The sequence below is a fragment of the Marmota monax genome, unplaced genomic scaffold, assembly GCF_021218885.2.
Source record: "Marmota monax isolate L192 unplaced genomic scaffold, Marmota_monax_Labrador192_F-V1.1 WCK01_AAM20220418_F8-fsc00022, whole genome shotgun sequence".
Lineage (NCBI taxonomy): Eukaryota > Metazoa > Chordata > Mammalia > Rodentia > Sciuridae > Marmota > Marmota monax.
This window is the reverse complement of record NW_026695215.1, coordinates 24,652,721-24,670,535: the sequence shown is the minus strand read 5'-3', so window position 1 is coordinate 24,670,535 and position 17,815 is coordinate 24,652,721. Positions and strand designations below refer to the sequence as shown.

The 17,815-nt window shown below is 40.3% G+C and overlaps 1 protein-coding gene across 1 annotated transcript in view; it reads left to right on the top strand.

Annotated features, from left to right (window-relative positions):
• The window catches only part of Col6a5 (collagen type VI alpha 5 chain), a 151,854-nt gene that overhangs the window by 128,877 nt on the left and 5,162 nt on the right, over window positions 1-17,815 (top strand). Inside the window, exons 38-40 of the mRNA XM_046431946.2 lie at window positions 10,351-11,040; window positions 12,453-12,549; window positions 13,251-13,495. Of these exons, the coding sequence (XP_046287902.1) occupies window positions 10,351-11,040; window positions 12,453-12,549; window positions 13,251-13,495 (1,032 nt within the window). The remainder of the gene's footprint in view (window positions 1-10,350; window positions 11,041-12,452; window positions 12,550-13,250; window positions 13,496-17,815) is intronic.

Below are 17,815 nucleotides of genomic sequence, written 5' to 3'. Positions count from 1 at the left end.
ACTTTGCCGGCACAGGGGGAGGGGGCGGCTCAGCCTCTCAGCAGGCCGCTGCTCCTCTTCTGCCGGTGGGTCGCAGGCCCGCCTACCTTGCAGGAGTGATTGGAAGCTCTGTCCCACCGCGGGCCACTGGGCCTTTTCTGTCGGTGGTCACCTGGCAGGCGCGGGGGGTGGGGGGCGGCTCTGCCCCTCAGCAGGCCGCTGGGCCTGCTCTGTGCGTGGTCACAGTTCCCTCTACCTTGCCGGTACAGGGGGAGGGGGCGGCTCAGCCTCTCAGCAGGCCGCTGCTCCTCTTCTGCCGGTGGGTCGCAGGCCCGCCTACCTTGCAGGAGTGATTGGAAGCTCTGTCCCGCCGCGGGCCACTGGGCCTTTTCTGTCGGTGGTCACAGTTCCACCTACCTGGCAGGCGCGGGGGGTGGGGGGCGGCTCTGCCCCCCAGCAGGCCTCTGGGCCTGCTCTGTGCGTGGTCACAGTTCCCTCTACCTTGCCGGTACAGGGGGAGGGGGTGGCTCTGCCTCTCAGCAGGCCGCTGCTCCTCTTCTGCCGGTGGGTCGCAGGCCCGCCTACCTTGCAGGAGTGATTGGAAGCTCTGTCCTACTGCGGGCCACTGGGCCTTTTCTGTCGGTGGTCACCTGGCAGGCGCGGGGGGTGGGGGGTGGCTCTGCCCCTCAGCAGGCCGCTGGGCCTGCTCTGTGCGTGGTCACAGTTCCCTCTACCTTGCCGGTGCAGGGGGAGGGGGCGGCTCTGCCTCTCAGCAGGTCGCTGCTCCTCTTCTGCCGGTGGGTCGCAGGCCCGCCTACCTTGCAGGAGTGATTGGAAGCTCTGTCCCGCCGCGGGCCACTGGGCCTTTTCTGTCGGTGGTCACAGTTCCACCTACCTGGCAGGCGCGGGGGGTGGGGGGCGGCTCTGCCCCTCAGCAGGCTGCTGGGCCTGCTCTGTGCGTGGTCACAGTTCCCTCTACCTTGCCGGTCCCTGATTTGCTTTGATTCATCTTCAATTCCATCACCTTATCGGGCCCTCTCCATTCCTTAGAGAATCCCAAGGGCAAACTGAATAGAATAATCTAGAAGTTCACCATAAACAGATTTCTAATCCCACTTCAGAATAACCACTTCATACTTAGGAGTGTGAATAGGAAGGAGCAAGCTACAAGTTCTATAGCCACCATAGGTGATATTTGTATACCCTCAGCTTTGTCCTCAGCTCTCCCTGTGGTTCTCAAAGTGTGGTCCCTACTCTGGCAGTTGTGGTATCACCTGGGAACCCACTAGAAAGGCACAATCTTAGCACCATCTCAGACCTACTGCATCAGAAATTCTGTGCATGGAGCTCAGCAATGTTTTACCAGTATTTCAAGTGATTCTGATGTAAGCTAAAGAACCACTGTGTGTCCTATCTCTTTGATGTGCCAAATTTGGTTTGTGTTTTCAATGAAACTGAAAGCAACTGGGTATCTAGTATCACAGGAAAGAAGTGAGAATTCATATTTCCAAAGGATTCCTGAGGTTATAATTTTATTTTACTCATCCAAGAACATATAAGATCCACTATAGAGATTATCTTAGAGATTCTAATAGGCATTTTGACTATGATATCTGTAATATAAAAATACCTTGAAAAATGCAGCCCCATCCAGTTACTTAACCAATGGAATGGACTTTGTTCTTTGGAAATATGTAAGAAGAATGGATAATTTAATTCGAAGTAAATGGCAACTCTTGACCCAGTGATGAGTCTGGCACTTTCATCAAAGATACTACATTAACCAATGTTTAAGATGAGTCTATTGATTAAAGAGCAGGATAATGTTTAATAAATGTTAAATACCAACTCAAACTCAGCCTAAATTTTGTTCCTAGCTTTTAGCAGTCCAGATCTTAGGATATCTTCAACTGATGTTCTTTTCTATAAATTCATTAAGAAACGAAAAGCAACATGTCCCCCTTCAGACTAGGCTGGAGTTGCACTCAAGAATTTGTAAGGGGACTGGGGATGGGGCTTCGTGATACAGCACTTGCCTAGTGTGCTCATGGCCCCGGAATTGATACCCAGTACCACAAACGAAAACCAAACCCCAAACAAACCTTGAGGGGATTTGCGTGGGTTTTGCTTTCTTTCTTTCTTTTTCTACTTTAAGCTTATTCTGAACTATAGATAAACTTTTTTTAAAAAAAAACAATACTTTTTCTGATTTTGAATCAATCAATTTAGATAATAGATCTGGAAGGGTATTTAGTAATCTGCTGGTACAAACTCACCTGGGAACAATTCTACGCTCTCTCACCCCAGGGGGCATATTGTAATGTTTGGAAACATTTTTAATTGTCATAATTGGAAGGTGCAACTTGCATCTAGTAGGTGGAAGCCATGGATGCTGCTTAACATCCCATCATTCCAAGGACAGTCCCCACAACAAACAATTACCAGGCCAAACTATCAATAGTGGAAGAATCCTGGTTTACAAGAAAGCTCATGCCTGCAAGGTCAAGGGACAGATTGCAGTATACAGGCACAGCACCTCTCTGTCCACTGTTCCCCAATGATACCACCAGGACCTTGCCAATGCTTTTTAAAAAATTATAAAAGTAACATCAAGCCATACAAAATTTGAATTCAAAGTCTCAAATGATTTAGCCTATTGAGCCGTTTATAGTGTGGAATATGTTCTTTGGCTTTCCACAGGCATATTGTTTTTCATAGTTTGATTCAATTGCATATCTTGCTTTTCACATAATATGTCATAACATTTTCCATATTGCTGTAAACCTCATACTGACTTTTCTAAATGTCCTCATGATGTTCCTTTCAACAAATGAATATACTTAACCATTTACTCTTTTTGAACACATAGTTTGCTTCCAATTTTTGCTGTCATATATTAAACTTGAATATATATCTTTACTCCAGCTAAATTTAAATCTGAATTGGAATTAAGCACTGCAGAATTGCCTTCTGAATCATCCATGAAATATTAACTGATGCTCTACTTTCATATAAGTCCAATTTCTTTTTTTTGTTTGTTTTTAAACATTTTTCTTAGTTGTCAACGGACCTTTATTTTTTGTTTATATGTGGTGCTGAGAATCGAACCCAGGGCCTCACACATGCTAGGCAAGCGCTCTACCACTGAGCCACAACCTCAGCCCCCATATCAGTCCACTTTCTAAAGAAGAAATCATTAGATGATTTGTGGTCATGTTTGAATTTTAATGACATGTTTCATAAAGTCTTTAAGAAATTTCAACCATCTTGGTGCTCTTTGGTAAATAAATTGAGTCTCCTCTTCATTTTCAATTGTACATCGAAGTTGTTGTGTTTACTTCTGCTTGGGAATTTAATGTAAATGTCATCGTTATCATTATTATCATTTTAATTGTCTTTAGAAAGTTTCATATGTGGACAAGACTATTGTAAACAGAGAGTTCAGAGTATGTGTACTATCTGAATACAAATGTGTACTTTTGAATTTTGCTTCTCTATAACTTGTGCAACCATTTGTTGCAACTAATAAAACAATGTTTTATAGTATTGGTGACACTTTTTAAATGTAGTTTCCTTTTTAATGGAATAAGAGTTGGAAATCTGAAGTAGTAATTAGGTGGCCATGGTGCTGGTGGTAATAAAAATACCAGTGCAGATCATGGTAATAGTGAAGTCAATGGTGATAAAGATGTTTCCTGTTAATGGTGGGTGGTGGTGATAGTACTGTTGGTGGAGATGTCAGTGATGGAGATAGAAGGGTGAGAGTTGTGTGTTGGTGATGTTGGTAGTGAGAGGGTGATAGTGATGGCAGTGGTGTGCAGGTGGTTATGGTGAAGAGGGTATAGGTATAAAGGAGGGTGATAATGATGGTGGTAGTGGTGATGGTGGTTAGTTGTGATGGACGTGGTAGCCCTCAACAAAGTCTTACTATAAGAAAGGACTCTGTTAAGCATTTACATGAATTTCCCATGATTATCCAGACATCCTTTCATGTGACAAATGTGTATTTAACTCCCATTCTGAGCTAAGGCCTGAGCTGGACTCTTTCGAAGAGTTAGATTAAAACCAAACAAGGGAGACATAGATCCTGTCTTAAAGAAGCTCACAGTCTGACAGCTGTGCAGGAAAAGTGCCTAATAGGAGTCAGAAACTATTCAGTTCAACAAAAAATTCAAATGGAATGATTAGGAGGCCAATATTTCTACCATTAACTCTCGGGGGAGCTGGGGTTGTGGCTCAGAGGTAGAGTACCTGCCTGACATGCATGGGGCACTAGGTTTGTTCTTCAGCACCACATAAATAGGTAAAATAAAGGTATTGTGTCCATCTATAACTAAAAACTTTAAAAGTTTTTTTTTTTTTTTTAAAGAATAACTCTCAGGGCTCGGGTTGTAACTCAGGGGTAGTGTGCTTGCCTAGCATGTGTGAGGCACTGGGTTTGATTTTCAGCACTGCATAAAAATAAGTAAATAAAATTTTTAAAAAGTATTGGGTCCGTCTACAACTAAAATTATATTTACAAAAAAGAAAAACTCTCAAAGCATTGCATACACTGTGTGACTTGACCACTGAACAATGCATGAGAAATAATAGTAACCACAGAAACGGCTGCTTATTGAGTTCAGTCATGGACCAGACACCATGTAAACATTTCATGTACATGATTCCATTTCCTCATTAACATATTATTGTTATATTACTTTCTATTCCATTGTACAGATAAGGACACTCATGTGATCTATATATGTGTGTGTGTGTGTGTATGTGTGTGTGTACGCGCACGCTATACACACACACATATATATCACTATACACACACATATATCTTTATTTAATCTTTACAAAAATCTATTATTATTATTTAATTTTACAGATGAGGACAGGATTCAAACCAATGGCCATCTGCACACACAAAAAAACTGACTTAACTATGTTTGCCTGTTGCTTGGTGATGGCACCTTCTGCATTTACAGATGAGGAAATGTACCCAATTGCCAACTTTGGAAATATGTTAAATTATATCTTTACTGGGAAGAGTTATTTTAAAATAATTTTGATGGCATAATTTTAGTATCTAAAATTTTAAAATAACCTGTTTATAAACTCCTGCAGAGGCGATGGAACACAGAACAGCTCCATTAAAAGCAAAGTGCCAGATGCAGGTGACTGGGGAGTAATGGCTCTGCAGACATGCAGCACTTTTTCTCAGTATGCTGGTATCTTTTGGCAGCATACTTAGATGTCTAAGATTTTTCTATTGTTTCAGAGCATGGAACGGTCCACAAGACTTGTTCTTGTCATCTAAGAGCCACCCGGAAAAGTTCAGGCCCCCAAAAGACATTTATTCTGTCTTTGAGGAAAATGATAAAATCTATTTTAAACAATGTGCATTCAGGAGAAAAGGGGAAGAGGATCTCATATAGCAAATAGGAAGATTTTAAATGTCTGTATTTCTCTTTGGCATAAAATCAATGCTATACCGTCAGATACACACACTTGTCCCTGCCTCCTTGCCAGCCCAGCCTGAGAGCTTGACCAGTGACCTCATCAGACAGAAGGGAGGGTGGACCTTTGTTGGCAGTGTTAAATGAAGGGGTATGTAAAGTACTGCCAAATCCTCTGAAGATAAGCATGCATAAACACAACAGAATTATCTTTCTCATTTCTGAGAACATGTGAGTACTTTGTGTGTGCATGTGTGTATGTGTGTGTGTGTGTGTGTAAGTTATACCACTGACTTTGCATTTTTTTTCCTCAAGGAAACTGCAGAATCTATTATCTTGGGAAGTATTTTTTAGATATCTAAGATTTTTTTCTATTTGTTTTCTCTTAATTAAATTTGTGGTATATGTAGGGTAGGTAAGGCACTGTGAAAACTAATTTTCTCAAAACCCTTGTAAGGTTGTAGTTTATTATTAGGGTGTTTTAGATAGTAAAACTGATGCATGAGGAAGACTTAGGCTCACAGAGTTGATACTGAGCAGAAATAGGACACAGGCTCCAAAGGTTTTGTTCACAACTATTGCTCTACAATGCTTAGAGAAGAAGAGGAATCAAATTTTATTTAATTTAAATAATTGCTTACTTTTAGGAGAAAACAGTCTCTAGTGGCTTCAGTCAGAAGAATATCAATTGACTGAAAATCGCATTTTTTAAATCAGGCCTGTGGGTCCTTAGTGAGCCGTTTAACATGTGCTCTGATGTTTCTGCTCTATCCTCATACCCAATGGTTCATTCTTCTGAAAGACAGAGCTGGGTTCAAACCTTGCCATTTCTTGGCCAACTCATTTACACTCTCCAAACCTCACCTTTCTCATTTGTAAAATGAGAATGATGGTTATTTTACCCTCCCAGTTCCATAAGGGAGATTCAACGAAAGAATATGTGTATGGGGGCTGGGGTTGTGGCTCAGAGGTAGAGCGCCCGCCTACCATGCATGAGGCACTGGGTTCAATCCTCAGCACCACGTAAAATAAAGATATTGTTATAACTAAAAAAAAAAAAGACTTAACAACTGTGCACTTAAAAAAAAAAGAATCTGTGTATGGAATTGAGCACAAGACCTGAAGAAAACTGAATTAAGTACTCAGAAAGCAGAAATGCAGAGAGAAAGCCTTGACAACCACATGAGAAATCATCATGTAAAATGTTAACTTGAAAAATATCAGCTGTAGTTTATGTGGACGGAACCTTATACATTGCACATGTGGTTTGCCTCAGGAGAAAATGTGGCTAATTTTGGCTCCCAGACAAATTGCAAGACAGACCCATGGATAATTCACACATGGGTTCAGATTTCCCACAAAGTCTGTAAAGGGAGCATAGCTGCCTCACAGCACACTCAATCCCAATCCAAATGACTCAGGTCCTTTAAATTTTCCCTCACTATCTAAATTTCCTTTCCATGCCCAGTTCTCCATAAAGTTAAAAGGAGTGTACTTGGCATTGTGGCTTAAATCCTTGGCCAATGTTAGGCTGATCTCTGGGGGGTGCTTCCCTGGAAATCCAGCCAGATCCTTCATTCCGTCCAAGTCTTGTCCATAATACAGAGAGCCAGCTCTTCCTCCTCTGCCATTCCAAGGAAATTCTTCCACAGAACTGAAGGCGGAAATTTGGCTCAGTTGACATTTCTAGAGAATACAAAGCACTGCTGTGAGGTCTGAGTGTATTCACGCTTCTGCCAGGTTTTCTTGAAGGAAAACACTTCTGAAGTTCCCATCCTTTTAAGTAAAATGAATTTAGATTCAAAATAGAATAATCACACCTTACAAAATTTCTGAGTTTTCAAGGCACAATCATCTACATTTAGCTTCACTGATTCTCATACTGGTTCTATAATGTAAGGAGGAAACCTATTTTTAGAGATCTTTGTAGATGAAATATACCTCTTGAAAATTGTTTTGTTGGGTACTTTAAATGAAATTTTGCTCATTTATAAAAAGAAAACTGAAAAAAATAGTCATTTTTCTGATGTGGGCATGTATGAAAAAATATTTCACAGGCCATAGTAAGCCAATCCTTCTTCTTATATCAGAACATATATGAAGGGGCAGGAGATATAGCTCAGTTGGTAGAGTGCTTGCCTTGCATGCATAAGACCCTGGGTTCAATCCCCAGCAACATCACCCCCACTCACATGCACAAAACTTATGTAAAATTCTTCCCCCTATTTTTTACAAAGCATGTTGGTTGACCTTCTTAAAGAAACTGAAGTACCACAGAGAAAAAACAGACATCTTGGTGGCAGAGCAGATGATGGTTAGTCAAGTCCAAAAGGCAGAAATGTTCGTTTAATTGATCTTTGTGATTCCTAACACACTATGACTGAGAATTCTAGAGATGTTTTTGGTGGCGATGCACATTATATAGTGTACACAGCAAAGAAGAACGTAAGCCATGTACTGTTGTCTTTACTTTTTGTTTTGTATTTAGTAGTTTAATCATCTGCATCAGAAATTCTAGAAAGAGTCTAAAATTGTGTTTTCTGGAGAGGATTGGGAGGCCCATAAATTTCAAAACATGCTTGTAAAATGCAAAATCCTGTTCAATTCTATAAATACATTAATGAAGGAAGAATCTGGTGCATAAAGACCAGTTCTTAGTTCTTTGGGAGAAGGAGGAAAACATGGAGCATCTCAAACAAGATGGTTAATTTTCACTTACTAGAACTGCCCAAGATGAAATTAAAACAAAACAAAACAAAACAAAACAAAACAAACAAACAAACAAAAACTAGACTTGCCTCTCAATTGAAATAACCAACTGGGAAAAAAATATAGATGAAACAACAGTTTCTAAGACACTGGCAATTGGGAAATGAAAACCAGTAGTTCTGAGAGATGGGAAACAAATGAGGTGAATGCTACCACTGCTCCAATTTACTGCCTTGAGAGAGTTTCCAGGTCATGGTGCAGAAATGGGGAGTGCAGGTGGAGCCCACTGCATTCCCAGAGCTGAGGAGGCATAGCTGCGAGTCCAATGAGATTAAGGGGCTAAATTGCACACAGAGTCTCTGGAGATCTGCAGGTGGTCTCCCTGGATTGTTCAGCTGAACTCTGATAGCATGAGCACGTGAGGAAATCACTTGAGCCTGGGGAAAGACCCACTTGCAAGGCATATAGTGCCAATCACTCACACAGGGCCAGCAACAGTGCCTTCCCCATCTGCAAGCCTGGAAAAGCCCATAATCCATAGAGTATTGAAAGAAAACCTCAGAAAGGCTTTGCCCCAAGATTTATTTATGTCTTGCCCTAAATTAAACACTGCTCCAAACTTGCCTAACAAATCACAACAGCAAGACCCAAAAGGATCACACTGTCTCTATGCAGCTTAACTTTCTCTGAAAAAGGCAGATGAATGCTTATGAGAATCCAAATGTATCCCACACCTAAGGAACATTGCAACATCTGGCATAGAAAGGTGCACAGACATGGCCCATAAAGCATAATGTAATCCCCTAAGCCAAATGGGAACTGACATAAATGTTAACATTAGCAGGAAAATAATATTAAGACAGTTATTATGCATATTCCATGTTACAAAGTCAAGTATAAACATGGAAGATACAAAAAAAAAGAACTATATAGAATTTGTAAAGATGAAAACTGTGAAGTCTAGGATGAACAGTACCCGGGGTGGGAGATAAATGACAGGTTAGATTTGGCAAAAGAAAAAGAGTGAATTCAAAAATGCAGCAATAGAAATGATCCAAAATGAAACACAGGGGAAAAAGATTGAAAAATACAATGAAGATCTGTGAGTTTCAATATTCTTTCCAATAATTGATAGAAAAGGCAGAGAAAAAAATCAGCAGAATATAGTAGATTTGAACAACACCATCAGCTAATGTGACCTATTTAACATTATAGAACACTCTGTCCAACAGCAGAATACACATTTGTTTTTTCAAGTGCACATTACACATTTGTCAAAATAGACCATGTTGTGGGCCATAAAATAAAGCTCAAGGTTTTAAAAGATTCAAGTCATTCTATTGTATATTCTCTGATCAAAATAGGACTAAATTAAAAATCAACAACAGAAGGATCTTTGAAAAAGATCCTCCAAGTATTTGGAAAATAAATAAAGTACTTTTAAACAATCCATGGTCAAATAAGAAATCAAAAGGGAATTAGAAAGAATTTTTAAGTGAATGAAAATCAAATTAATATACAGAATTTATGAGATTCCACTAAAGCAGGTCTTATAAGAAGTTTAAAACATTTAGACCTGTATTGATAAAGAAAAATGGTTTCAAATCAATGACCTCAATTTCTATTTTAAAAACCCAGAAAAGGAAAAAGAAGATAAGCCCAAGGTAAGCAGAAGAAAACAATAAAATTTAAGTAGAACTCAACGAAACAGGATAAAACCAACAGAGAAAAATCAATAAACCCCAAAGTAATTTCTTTGAGATCAATAAAATTGATAAACCTGTAATCAAATTCACCAGGTGGGGGGAAAAGACATAGACAACAAATATCAGAAATGAGAGAAGAAGTATAGTCAGATATTAAAAAGATATTAAGGGAATACTATGAATAATTTTTGCATATAAACTAAACAGCTTATGTGAAATGCCTTTCTTGTGATGCAAAAATTACCAAAGCTCACTCGAGAAGAAATAATCTAAATAGCATAAACATATTACCATTCAACATGTGTTGAATGGTAATAGCTCTGTTTGCACTTTGTGAAGATGGATTTGGAGAATTTGTGTGGGAACAAGTACTGTGATCAATTAGTGACGTCTGTCATGGGTGTGGAAATGAAGCATGGCGATTCTCCCGGTCATGTATTTGCCATCTATAACTAGGAATTTCAAGCTTATCCTTCTACTAAGAAGAGTGACTTGAGTTAATTGTGTTGCAGGACTCGAAAACCATGGCAGAAAAGAAGAACCAGGTCTTACCTCTGCACCTGGAGATGCCTCTCTTCAAGAATATTACATGGATGTGGCGTTCCTCATAGATACTTCCCAAAGAGTAGGAAATAAGGAGTTTAAGGAACTGAAAGCTTTTATAGCCTCAGTGCTTGATTACTTTCATATCGCCCCAGATCCACTGACCTCCACCTTAGGAGACAGAGTGGCTGTCCTGAGCTACTCTCCCCCTGGCTATCTGCCCAACACTGAAGAATGCCCTGTCTACCTGGAATTCGATCTGCTGACTTACAACAGTAGAGACCAAATGAAACACCATCTCCAAGACTCTTTCCACCAGCTCAATGGAGACGTTTTTATTGGCCATGCCCTGCAGTGGACAATTGACAATGTCTTTGTAGGAACTCCCAATCTGAGGAAAAACAAAGTTATCTTTGTAATATCTGCTGGGGAAACCAACCCTTTAGACAAGGAAGTCTTAAGGAGTGTATCTCTGAGAGCCAAGTGTCAAGGCTACTCTATATTTGTATTTTCCTTTGGTCCTGGGCACAATGACAAGGAATTAGAAGAATTAGCCAGCCGCCCCCTGGATCATCACCTAGTTCAGCTTGGCCGGATCCATGAGCCAGATTTGGACTATATCATCAAGTTCATCAAGCCATTTGTCCACTTAATCAGACGTAAGTCACTCAAGTTTTTTCTCTTCTATTGCTTTCCCCTCCCTCATTATTTTATGGGTGCATTATAGTTTTATATAATGGTGGGATTTGTGGTTACATATTCATTTTCTTCTATTCCTTTTGTGATTTAATGTCTCTGTGTACCATCCATCAGCAGACTTAGTTAAATAGTCCTTATTTAAGTTTGAGGGATGTAAGTGAATAGGAGCAGTGAAAAATCTCAGAGAAAAATCCTAGGTCTTGTTGGCCTTGAACATGGTGGCTGCACTTTCAAAGTTTTAGCCAGGAAATCCTCAAAAGGGGGAAAACTTTCCTTTAACCTTAATCTGAGAGTGTTTACTACATGCCAGGCTCTTTGAACAGATTATGTCATCTAATCTTCAGGGTGGCCCTCAAAGGGAAATATTCATAATCCCTTTTGATAAGGAAAAATGTTGAGGTTCAGAGACATTAACTGTATTGCTTTAAAATTAATAATTGGAAAATTCTAGATGTGCCCCCACGCATTCCTGACCCCAGATCTATGCTTTGTCCATCAAACTATACTTCAATTACTAAATCCTTAACAAGGTTTACTGCTATAATAAGTAATATCCAACTGCCACCACCCTCCACCTGATCAAAGGGCTTGTTTTTTATTCTTTCACTATAAGTGATCTTTAGCTCTGACTTGAATTCTTATGAGCCATAGGCACAAATGTCTTCTAGAACCTTGTCCCAGAAAGCTAGCTCAGGCACAGCCACACAAGGGTTTTTCCTGGTGTCTTTAAACCATGGGGCTCTGAGAGTCTGTTCTGCTTCTGTCTTTGTTTTAATTTTCTAGTAACACACTCAGTATCTTAATGTATCAAACAAGTGCTGGGAATCAGGAATGGGATAGAGACCACAGTGAAAGATTGTCTCTAGCTTCTGGAAGTTTGCTAGGGTTTTGTAGGAATGCAAGCTTTCTGATACTCACGAGTCCCAGGACATACAGGGTCCTCAGGAATCCTGGGATTTAGGAGTTACATTTAGTAGCAGGCAAAAAAAATGGTGTTTTCCCCCCAACCCCAATATAAAAAAAATTTAAAAGGTAGACAATTTCAATAGCAAATGAGTCTTCTAGAAAGATCCTCTATTTCCAGAAAGAAAAAAAAAATGGTAGGAGGAATCAAGAGATGCCCTTGAATTATATCACAAGCCTGTGACATATGGAACATAGGATTTTTTTTTTTTACCCATTTACTTCTGTATCTTGTTGACTTGGCCAAGAACAAAGTATTTTAATGTCAGAGTGTGCCTAGTTTGCTTAGTCCCTTGTAAAGTTAATTTTTTTTTAAAACACTGCCAGTCACAAGGAAAGATGAACTGACCTTGGGTGACAGTCATAATGTGGAAGGGGAAAGTTTAACTAGCTCACTGTCTCTCTCCAGGTGCTATCAACAAATATCCCACCAAAGATCTGAGAGCTAAATGTGTGAACATCACCTATCCCAGTCCAAGGGACACTGGCATGGAAGACACTGTATTGTGAGTTAAGAAATCCCAAGTTTGGGGAATACTGTAACTGGAAACAGTCCTTAAGAAAATAATTGGAAGCAAATGCATTTTTAGTTTTCAAGAAACAAGTTTTGGGGCATGTGAATGTGCTTTAAATGCTATGGTTTGTGATAAAAACACGGGTCTGCAGTTAGTAGCAGGTAGAAATGACCTATATTAGAAAGAACTGTGTTTCTGTTTCTATTCCTTTTGCCAACAAACAAACAAACCTCTTCTTTGGACCTTATTAACAATTAAATAAAAAACTTTAATGTTGGGTAGTGCCAAAGCAGAAAACTTATGATATGAAAAGTTGGAGCAGGAAAAAAAAAACATGAAAAATAAAACAAAACATTTGCCATTTAGGAAAGAAAATGCACATGAAGACAGGCAGGAAGGATTCTTTCAAATTTTGACTTTGTAAAGTCTAACCCTAATTACTCAATAAAAATTCAGTGATGAACCCAGTTTTGGCTTGAAGTTCTGAGATGGTGAGACAAATAGATGTCTAATTTCCCTTCAGAATATTAGAAAATTGCCCCTAAATCCAATTCCTTCCACAAATTACATTTGAACTATTCCAGTCACATACATAAAATGGATTCCTCGTATATTATCTGGATGCATTTACATTTAATCTTGCAAGGGACTTGACTAACCAATTTTTCATCTCTTTTTCTCTATCACTTCAGACTCATTCCCGAGGTCTATGAAATAGAGACAAAAAACAGTGAGCTGTTTGGTGAATTTGGTTCCCAGGAGCAGCATTTCTTAGTGTTAGGGAACAATCATAGCAATGATTCTGGGACCACAAGTGATGTGATCCAGAAGTTGTACATGCTCTTTTCACCTGGGGAGTTGATGGTGAACGACAAAGAAGAGGCACATTCAGAAGAAATTACAGCTTCAGTAAATGACAAACAGCAAGGAGACAAAGGTACTCTTGGGACAATTGTTGAAGACCCTGCCGTACTTTAGTTATTTGGATTTTTCCCCCTGGTGGAAGATGAGCGGTGAGACTGTATTCAAGCAGGTGGAGATGACAGAATAAAAGAGGGGCTTATCACCTAGGGCTGCAAGGGGGGGGTCCCCAAAATAAGGAAGCAATAAAACTCCAGAAAATAAAAAAGGGAGTTAGTTGTGTTCAAAGCAACCAGAACTGCAAGAGTAGAAAGGCTTGATGCAGAGTTAGGGAACTCAGAAATGAGAGGCACACAAAAAAGGACAATAGGTCTTGAAAAAGCAGGAGGAGCCCTGTCCCCTGGGGCAAAATGGGGGTGAGGAGCCAACACTTGAGGTCTTCCTCTTTCCAGTTTAGCTAGGGCTTTCTTGGTTTGAGATATTGGTTCCTTGCTGAGCCCTAGTTCTGATGGGGCTTTGAGAAGAAAAGGCTTCTGTGGTTCTGAGATCCATGCAGAAGCCAAGAATAGCTTCTTGGGCTGGGTGGGGGAAGGAGTCATGTCCCTGAAGCTTAAAAGAAAACAGGGCATGGAAAATGGGAAGCTACAATGGGCTCTAAAGAAGTCATCCACTGTCCTTGCTGAGTACCAGAATCATGTGGGAAATTATTTTAAAATAAACACTCCTGGGTCTGCATTAATAATCTTGGGTACAATTGTTGAAGACCCTGCAGGACTTTAGTTATTTGGATTTTCTCCTGGTGGAAGATGAACAGTGAGACTGTATTCAAGAAGGTGGAGATGACAGAATAAAAGAGGGGCTTATCACCTAGGGCTGCAGGTGATATAAGAAATATATGCATATTTCATATTGCATATATGAAAATATGCATATCCAATGACCCAGCAATTTTTCTTCATCGTGTAAACTCAGCAACAACAACAAAAATGTGTGTGTGTGTGTGTGTGTGTATTCACCAAAAGTCACACACTAGAATGTATACAGAAGCACTTTTTGTAGTGGCTCTTAAGTGGGAACACAATTATCCAACAGCATACTTGAGAAATAAATGTTGGTATATTTATACAATAAAATACTATATAGTATGTATGTATAGTTCAAAAAAGTTTAGATAAAGTTACAAAATATTTATACTTAAAAATTATGTATACATAGTTTGAGATATGGGCATAATAATAGATATATAGCAAGATATATAACAAAATTAACAAAATGATGAAAAACAAAGGAAACAAAGACAGGGAAGTATGAAAACTATAGATAAAAAAGGAGAAAGATGTAATAAAATGAAAATTAAATGTGGTGTTTGTCAGCCTTTTGTCACTTGTGGCTGAAATATCTGAGAGTCACTTAAAGGAGGAAAGATTCATTTTGGCTTCTGGTTTCAGAGGTCTCAGCCCCTGGTCAGCCAAGTCCGCTGCTTTGGGTCTGAAGTGAGAAGGAGAGGAGCATGTGGCTGAGGAAAGGTGCTCAGCTCACGGCAGCCGAGAGAAAGAGAGCAGGAAGGGACAAGGGACAGATAGAGTCCTAAAGGCCACCCCCGCCCCCAGTGACCTACTTCCTCCAGCCAACACCCGGTTGTTCACTCAAATTATTAATTCACCAAATGGATTAATCCACTGATGAGGTTAGAACCCTCACGATCCAATGTTTTACCTCTGAACATTGCTGCATTACCAAACACATGGCTTTTGGGGGGAAACTGCCAGACCCTAAACCATAACAAATATATATACAATGAAATGTCTGGTTCTGGGTGGAATGAGTCCTTTTTAGCCCAAACATGGAGTGAGTACATAGTCTCTCTCTTTCCTACTGATGATAACTAAAAAATTTTGAGGGAAATACAAAAGGCAACTACCTGAGGACTCTGAACAAAAGAGTAAAAGCAGGAGTACTATGAAGAGGCATGGTTTTACCATTTTCTCTGTTCTTTTGTGACGGAGGGCAGCCCCAAGTACCAGGGCTGTGTGGCAACAGTGGGGCAGGTGGCTAAAACGAATAGTTACCCAGCTTTGTGCCAAGAGAAACTAGGAGAGGAGCCCCTATGTGTTAAAGATAGTAGAAGAAACCTCATTTCCCCCCTTTTTCTCTCATGGTTTTGCTCAGAAGGCAGGCAGGTGGGAGCTAATTGGAAAGCTAGTTGACTAAGTTAAAGAGGAATTCTGTCTTCCTGGCCAGAGCAACTGGGAAGAGGGACCTTGTGGCCAACACTTATGAGTAATCTGACAGAGGAGAGAGTGGGAGCAGGGGTCCTCGCTTTATAACTACGTTCTGTGTGGGTCCCAGGTTCTCCCGAAAGCTTGTGTGGACGGGAGAGCTTTGAAATGAAAATTGAGATTGGAACCATTACCCACAGAAGGCAGTGCACAGTACTGACATTCTGAATCCCTGATGGGGTTGATTTCCTGCTAAACCCAGCAAATAGTATTAAATTCCCACAGAGACCATAATAGGGCTTGGAAATTACACAACATAATTTTCAAAATGGTCAAGATGCAATCCAAAATTATGCAATTTACAAAGAACCAGGAGTGTGAATAATTCCTGAAGGAAAGGATAATCAACAAAATGCCAGCCTCAAGTTGACTCGGGTGTTGCAATTACAGACATTAAAAGAGCTGTTATAACTATGCTCCATGAGGTAAAGAAAAACACCTGGAAGTGAATAGAAACGAGATATTTGAGCAGAGAAATTGAGACTGCACAAAACAACCAAAAGGAGACTGTAGTACTATAAAACATAACAGCTGAAATTTTAAAAATTCTCTGGGCGGGCTCAATAGCAGAGCGAAGATGACAGAGAAAAGAGTCAAGTGAACTTGAAGAGAGGTTAACTATACAAACTGAAGAGAGGAAAGAGACGGAGAAAAGTGAAAAGAGCCTTGGAGACTTGAAGAACAGTATCAAAACATCAAACTTTCACTTCACTGCAATTCTTGGAGGATAATAGAGATTCATGCAGAGAAAAAAAAATTGAAGACATAATGATCCAAAATATTTCAAATTGGTAAAAGATATAAATTTACATGTTTTAAAATCTCAGTGAGAACCTGACTGAGGCACATCATAATCTGAGACAAATTATAAAGAAAAATCTTGAAGCAGCTGGAGAAAAACTATATGTTCATAATTGTAATATGAGGGAACAACTGTTCAAATAACCATAGGTTTCTCATCAGAAACCTCACAGGCCCTGGAACAACTTTTGTTTTCTTTGAAGTGCTAAAGGAGAAGAGCTATCAATCAACAGAGAATTCTGTATCCAGTGAAAATATCCCTCTGGAATAAGAGTGAGACAGTGTCCACATTCTGAAATTCAAGACATTCTCAGATGAAGGAAAATGCACAGAATTTGTTGCCCATAGACCTGTTTGAAGGGAGAAATAGGGTGTGACAATCTGGGAATTGGACTGAGGTCAAACAGCTGCTGAGTGGGCGGGTGGAGATGTGCTTGGCAGGCAGAACACAAAAAGAGGCACAAAGGAGAAGTTAAGAGAATGTATTAGTCAGCTTTGTGTCGCTGTAACCAAAAGGCCTGACAAGAGCAATTAGAGGAGTTTATTTGGCACGTAGTTTCAGAGTCTCCATCCATAGACAGCTGACTTCATAGCTGTGGGCCTGAGGTGAAGCAAAACATCATGGTGGAAGAGTGTGACACCAGCGGGGGGGGGGGGGGGGAGAGAGAGAGAGAGAGAGGAGAGAGAGAGGGGGGGGGGAGGGAGAGAGAGAGAGGGAGAGACTGCTCAGGTGCGTGTGTGCACATGCGCTCCACCACCAGGGACAAAATATAAACACCAAAGCTATACCTGCAGTGACCTACCTCCTCTAGCCACACCCTACCTGCTTATAGTTACCACCCAGTTAATCCATATGAGTGGATTAACACACTGATGAGGGTATACTTCCCATAACCAAATCATTTCACCTCTGAACAGTCCTGCATTGTCTCACACATGAGCTTCTGGGGACACCTCACATCTAAACCATAACAGTGACTGACAGGAAAGGAGGCTGACTGAGTAGAAGAAAGTAGTTCCAGGCATAGCTTGCCCATGTACAGGGCGGTACTATTCATAAGATAATTTTGTACATATGATTTCATTGGATTCTCTCCAAAACCCTGCATGGGAGACAGGAGTTATTATTTCTATTTTGCAAGTGGAGAAACGGAGGCTCAAAGAGGCTTAGTGCCTTGTTGGGGCATGACACCAGCTCCATCACTTCTGATGCAGTATGCTTTCCCAGTGTCTGGAGGAAGGCATTGTGGGTAGATCAGAGACAGAAGGGGTGGGCAGAAGAGGGGAGGTCTTATTCTGCTCAGGCTGCCATAACA